General features: G+C 42.6%; 1 protein-coding gene across 1 annotated transcript in view; it reads right to left on the bottom strand.

Annotated features, from left to right (window-relative positions):
- Positions 1–16: 16 nt before the first annotated feature.
- The window catches only part of LOC117183918 (uncharacterized), a 66,886-nt gene continuing 59,855 nt past the window's right edge, over positions 17–7,047 (bottom strand). Inside the window, exon 3 of the mRNA XM_033379428.1 lies at positions 17–246. Coding sequence (XP_033235319.1) covers positions 32–246 — 215 coding nt within the window. The 3' untranslated portion in view covers positions 17–31. The remainder of the gene's footprint in view (positions 247–7,047) is intronic.

Below are 7,047 nucleotides of genomic sequence, written 5' to 3'. Positions count from 1 at the left end.
GCTGGTAACTGATTCTTACCTTTTCTGCAGCTCAATTTCCTTTAAAAGTCCTGTGATTAGTGGAAAACGTTAGCCCTTTCATAGCCCAAAGAAGGTTCCTCCTTCTGATGGATTCTTCAACCAATAGCTTCATCATTTCAGAGTTCATCTTCCAGCAATGCCATCTCCAATTTCTACCCATTTTGCCGCATTGCCATTTCATCATCGTTTTGCTTAATTCAATGGCGATTCTCGAGTATCTGGAAACTACAAGACACAGATGTGAGCACGAGTACAACGAGGGGGAGTACAATCCCCCGTCCATGGATGGTCATACAAATCATAAAAGTCATGACCCGTCCGGACAGAGAGTTCATAAAAAATGCGGTGGTTGGGGGGCCCCAAAGCAGCAATTGCCATACAAACAGGCACATTACAAGAATAGCAGCAGAGTAGAGGAGGAATAGGGAGTGTGGCAGTAAGTCCTGCGATTCTGAATCCAAATCCCGATTCACAGCATGAGGGGGCATATAATTCAAACACGTACTAATACTACACAGTGTGCCACTGCACCTCTGAAGGGGCAGGACACAGAGAGAGAGAGGGCATTCGGTAATCAGGCAATTTCATATGAATAAATAAGCAGGCCCATCCCTCCCCACCCCCTCCCTGAGAGTGTACGAGCAATAAATTCCCTTGTATTACGAATGCGAGAGTGCGACGGCGGCTCCTTATGAAAATTTTAAAAGCCACCCGAAACTATGGTAGCCCCCGACTGTGACTGTGATTGTAGCACCACCCAACCACCCACCCACCCACTGGGAGCACCTCCTGAAACGGAAGAGCCACCCCATGGCTACAACTACAATCCGGCAAAACAGGAAAATATAAATTTATTACAACGAAACGTGCAGCAGCAGCAGCAGAAGGGGTGTGGGGTGGGGAGGGGAGGGGAGCAGTGTAGGGGCAGAGGAGAGCTCCAATAAAGGTGTTTATTACTTATTTAGAACGACAAACGCCTTCTACATTCTACATTCGAAGAAGACGCCAAGAGGCGTGGGAGAGAGCAGGCAGGTCGCCTATCAAGGCGTTGGCTAAGAAATTGTATGGGACAAGTGGGTCTATAAAGGGGCCACAACAGATAACCTTACAAAAGATAGGTTTTTGATTGTATCTCTGAGCAATTTTAGGAATATTTGTATGTGATTATCAGCGAAAAATAAGGAATAATGTATCATAATGTCGATGGACGTGTGCCTCGAATGCTTCGGATAAAAATCTGTTCTCTAATGAAATTTAAAGGGAAATGGCTTGCCTATGATTTTTTCTATAGTTTTCTCTTAGAAATTATGACTGAAAAATATCTAAATAGGGATAGATATTTTATATATCAGCGCAGAATGGTATTTGAGATTTTTTGGAGGGTATATTTCGATCAGAAACTAATGAATAATGTTGAAATGAATCTGTTCTTCCAGATTTTGCAGATTGCCTTCAGCTGTTTTATCCAATTTCCATAGAAAATGCCTACATATATAATAATTCCTATTATAAGCTTCTCTAAAACTCTTTTTCACACTTCCCATAGGTTGATTGTGGCTAAACCCCACCACATAGCCGCTATACTCTTTTGTGTGGCACAGGTAAACCGGGGTTTCCTTCAGGTTCGTTCCCCTCGCAGCGGGAGATGGCGTGCCGTGGCTCCACTTGGAGCTACTTGGCCAGAAACCCCATCGAGAGAGCGAGCATGAACGTGCCTGAGGCTTTGGCGCCCATCAAGTGGCTATCGAGGGCCTCGAAAGTAGCGATAGAGAGAGAGAGAGTGCCATCTAGAGCCCTGCTGCTGTTGCTGCTGCCACTAAACATTTTAATTAGAAATTTTGCACAGCAGAGTAGAGCGACCGGCGACCACAAATCCAATTATCAAGTAATTATGCATTTAATTTGGCACAGCATCAGCCAAGGATCGCTCAGAGGATTGGGTAAGCGGCAGGACTCTTCGCCTGTGTCGACTCTTTAATGCTGCCGATGGGCTGGGCCCATCAAATCACCAGCCACTGCACACTCTGCCACACATGCCACATGTGTCTGTCTACTCGTATGCAAATAACACGCAAAACTTTTGCTACAGCCAGGGCTTTGGAATATTTCAATTTCTCTCTCTGGAAGGGGGGGAGGTGGGGGGAGGCAGCATCGCCTTTGCGAGGGTTTACTGTATTGTCTGTACTGTCTGCCTGGGCGTGCAATTAAAAGTTCTGCCATGTTTTGTCTGCTCTCCCCCAGACGTTTATTACAAATGTCGAGACCCACAGACGACCACAGAGGCCACAGAGGCCACACCACAATCAAAGAGGTCAAGTGCCAGAGCCTGAAAAAGTGCTCTTCAAAGGCGGGAAAAGGCGGGAAAAGTCGGAAAATCGGCTGTGCAATTTATGACCGTTTTTGTCTTGTAATTGGCCCAGGTCGTGGTTCTCTTTGCATACCATAAAAATCTACATAAATATACGCGGGACATAGGCCTCGAATTTGTACGTTCTTATAGCCCATGGAAGGTACTACAATTATAACGTGATGTTCATAGAGAATTTTCTATAATTTAAGTAGTTTTAAGTAGTTTTATTCCTGGTTTGTTAGGTTGATGGCTCTTTAAGCCTATCCCCAAAATAAAGCCTTTACTTTTTCGTGTTTTCCGTTTTTCTGGCTTCTGGCTTTGCCATAAAACTGTCAACAACCGATGTGGAATGGTTTCTGTGCCACTCTGACACTAGGCAAATATTTACCACTTCAATGCCAAACCGGGGGACAATTTTTCCGGTTCTTTTTTTTCCTTTTGCACCCCAAAAGAACGCCAAAAAGTGCGCCAAGATACATGTGGTGACCTGGTTTAACAGCAGTTGGCTTTTCAGGGGAAAAATATAGAGTACAAATTTTACTAGAGATATTAAACAGATAGAAAAAGATTTCTTCCCATGCCTGCTCCCCCCTCCTCCCATCAATCGATAGTTGGTGAATATATCCTTGATGCGGGGCTCCTGAAATCATGTTTATTTTCGGATTAGTCTTTGCCTTGACACACTTTTTCGGTGGGCCGAAAATTGGCCCGAAACAGACTTCTTTCAAGGGGAAATTTGGCTAAAAACAGGGAGAGAGGGAGAGGGAGGGAAAACTTTTGCCCCAACGCCCACGATTTCGCGTCAGTTTTCTACGCATGTCACAGACGGAAAACCTTTCGGTTGAGGATTGATGAGGGTTTACACCTCCACAGCCACTGAAACGAAATCCCCAATCCCCCAAGGAAAACTTTGCTCAAAGTTTTCTCAAGCATAAAATCAAGGATACCCCTTCCTTTTTTTATTTTTTCACAAAATTTGCTTTGATTTTAAACTGATTTTTAATAGAATTTTCTCTCAATTAATTGTTTACTTTGCGCCCGCCACTGATGCTGCAATAAATTAATTGTTGCAACATTTGCTTTTTCTGGCGAAAAGTATTGAATGCAGTAAATGTGTATAAAATCCAATGAGTGATGAATATTTTATGCGTATAATTTAATTACAAAACATTTTATATAAATTATAAAATTTGTTAATTTATTTCTCATTTAAAATATGCGCCAGACAGGGGAGGAGTAGTTCGGGGGTGGTGGAGGAGTGAGAGTTGTGGGGAGGGGGGACGGGGGACGGGGAGTGTGTTGTTTGCGATGGAGTTCTCTCATGCATTTAAATTAGTTACATGAATTTTTTATTAGCAAGCGACATGCGACAAATAAAAATATTAAATCAAAACTTTTTTCGGGGTTGGCAGACTAATTGGAATATTCGATGAAAGCAGGGATAGAGAGGGAGAGAAAGACAGGGATAGATAAATAGAGAGGTAGAGAGTGAGTGGGAGTGAGAGATATAGGGTGAGAGATAGAGACAGATAGAGAGAGAACCAAAGCCACACTGGGAGAGAGCGACAGCACATTGAATGCGTATATATGTAGTTGTAAATATCTAAGCGTTTTGGATGAATGATTTAAGTACAAATATTTTTCCACATTAAATAGCCTTTCGACAAATAGTAAAAATAATAAAATAAAAAAAATAAAAACAATACAAAAAATATATACATATTTCCCCTATAAATAGCCTTTAGACAAATAATTCCTATATCAGCTATATAATATAGTGCTTCAATCATGCCGATTTTCACGAATGATCTGTTAATTCTTGAAAGAAAACACTCTATGCAGTATTTTAGCATTTCATTTAATAGATTTCTGGTATTCTTCAATCTTTTAAAACAAACTGTCTTTTAAATAAAGAAAAACCTTGATTTAATCCCCCACTTCGACCCCGAGCATCCCCCAAAAGTCAATCAATCAATAGAAATACCCAAAGAAAGTGGCAATAGCCAGCCAACCAATGTGTCAAGTACTTTCTTTCAGCCTCAAACAGGCTCCGGTGTGTGCCACTTTTATAGAATATTCCGAGAGAGAGAGTGAGAGAGAGAGAGAGAAAAAAGAGACAACTATTTAGTCAACCTAAATCCACAAAAGAAACAAAAAAATAGAAAGCAAAGAAAAGCGAAAGAAAAACCAGAGCCAGAGACTCATCAATAAGCCAGTCCAATAAACAGGATGTATGCTTGAAGGCGCCACAGAGGCAGCGCAGACCCGCAGGACAAGGACAAGGACTAGGACTAGGACTACGTTCTCCCCTTCAATCAGCGCGGCCAAGTGGAAAATGCCTTGGCATAGCGCCCCGCCCCCCGGACACCTCTCTGACACCTTGTTACGGGGCAAATAGACAGAGCATCATGCGGGGAGGGGGAGGCGGGCAGGAAGAGGGAAAACCCAGAGACTTATTAACATTTAGATGAAATGCCACACAAAAACTAAAGAACGGGGCAAGGAGAAAGCAGAGAGGAGTCAGTGGAGAAAGGTTTGCTTACTTTTTTGCATTTGAATGCCACAAAATACAGAGATTTTCTATGGCAGATCTGGAGTTCGCTTCTTGGGTTAATGGAAGGTGTGGCAGTGGCACTGGTTGGTCTTCCATTTGATTGCCAAATAATTTGCATTGACTAATGAAAGCAGCACTTTTCAAAAGCAGCACCAGCACAGGGCACAACTTTCTCTCAATGGTGGAACTTTCTCCCTTCAAAGAACTTCAAAACAGACCAAAAAGTTGACAAAATCTGCAAATTACATGCCCCGAGGAGGTCCTAACAACAACAGACAGACAGACAATTGAGAAGGCAATTGTCTCAATTTTCCAGGGAGTTTTTTTCCATTGTTTTGGCTGTGAATTTTCCCTGGTCTTTGGAGTCTAACGAGTGTGCATTGTTTTGGGTTCCATTTAATCAGAGAATTTCCCGTATTTCTGTGGATAATATCCACTCCCTCCAAAGTACAGTCCCTGCTTCCTGCCACTCATTAACCATGCACTCAACGTGCTAATGAGCTTCGCTTAGGCTTAAGGTCTCTCGCTCTCTCTCTCTCTGCTTTGGGCCAATAAAATTGTAACAAGAATTGCATGATTAGTGTAGTAGTAAATGCTTCTACTCTTGGCCATAAAACAGCGCCCAACAAAACCACTCACATGGTCAGAAAGAGGAGCTTAGGCCCCGAAAATAAACGAATGCTGAGGAGGCTTCAACTGTAATCTGTGGATAAAAGACACCGAAAAAAACAAAGAAAATCGCTTAAGACAGCAAAAGTGTAGGAATACGAGAGTGTCTTTGGCATAAGATTGGATTTAGGTGGAAATGACAATGAGCTGCGGTAGGGAGGATTCTCCAAGGAAGGAGATCCCTAAGAATAAAGAATATTGAGAGCCCTGAAGGGTGTATCCATGAAAGGCCAACCAGCAGGAGGAATTATCTACCAAAAGTGTGGATCAATTCTAAGAGGAGAAGGTGTGGTACTAAAAGAGTGGAGAAACTCTGAGAATATTGGATAATTTTCTAATTTTCCTTCATAAAGTATTCTCCACTGTAACATTCTCCAATCCCTCCTTTCTCCTCTTTACAGGGTATCGTAAAACACACAAATCTGTGGCTGAATAATGAACTCAAAGCTGCGGTAGGGAGCTCTCTTTTCTGTAACTGAATCAAGATACAAGATACACCCGCAATGTGTGTGTGTGTGTGTGTGTGTGTGCCACAATAATCGTAAATATGCAACGTAAACGCTTTAGGGATGGGGGGTGGTGGAATAAACTAAAAGAAATACTGGGAATAAAATAAAATACCGCAAAACGAAAGAGAGGAATACCTTCTAGGATCTCTGGGATACCTCTGGTTTATATCAATGATTGGTTTATGCTGGCAGATGTATCTTTTTTTAGTGACTCCACTGAAAGATACTTGCTTTTTCCGTTCGGAATAACAACCGCTTCCTTGACTCTTAATAAAACAATAAATCCCACTTCCTCCCGTCGCAGAGAGAGAGGTAGAGGAAGGGCGAAATCTGCTGCTGCTTTTATTAAAATGAAAGAAAATTACGCTTCAGTCATGCGTGTGGCACATAAACAAGTGCCGCACGGGGTGTGTGGCAGTATTTGCTTACACTGTGGTTTCCTGCCACACAGAAGACGAAAGTTTCCTTCGTTCCTTCCTTCGTGGGGGGTTTTCCCTGTCCTTTTTTTGCCTCCACCAATCAATCTTTATAAAGTGCGCTAATTATACGCATTAATAATGACAGCAGATCTCGCAGGACGAGGGCCGGGATATGGAGCAACACGTACAACGCTTTGCGGTGCGTATACTTAATGTTAAAGCTGTGTCGGCTTAAAGAGGCGGAAAGACACTCCCTTTTCGCGTGTCACTTGACTTTCGCCCCTTCGTTATTCAAATTTCAATTGGAATCCGTCTTTGTCTGTTGTCAGATACAAATGCTTTGCATCCCACAGATATATTTACGGCAGGAGCCAGGACCTCTGCAACTGATTTTTAATTTCTCCTCTTTTTTTGCACCTTTTCGACGACGCGACGACAGCAAATTATTCACACTAAATGGCGGAGGAGGGGAAAACTACACGCCACTACAGCCAGGATGTGCCCACAGCAAGGAATGAATGTAAA

This window comes from Drosophila pseudoobscura, chromosome 4 (genome assembly GCF_009870125.1).
Source record: "Drosophila pseudoobscura strain MV-25-SWS-2005 chromosome 4, UCI_Dpse_MV25, whole genome shotgun sequence".
NCBI classification, from domain to species: domain Eukaryota; kingdom Metazoa; phylum Arthropoda; class Insecta; order Diptera; family Drosophilidae; genus Drosophila; species Drosophila pseudoobscura.
The sequence above is the reverse complement of the archived record's forward strand: the minus strand, read 5'-3'. Positions and strand labels throughout refer to the sequence as shown.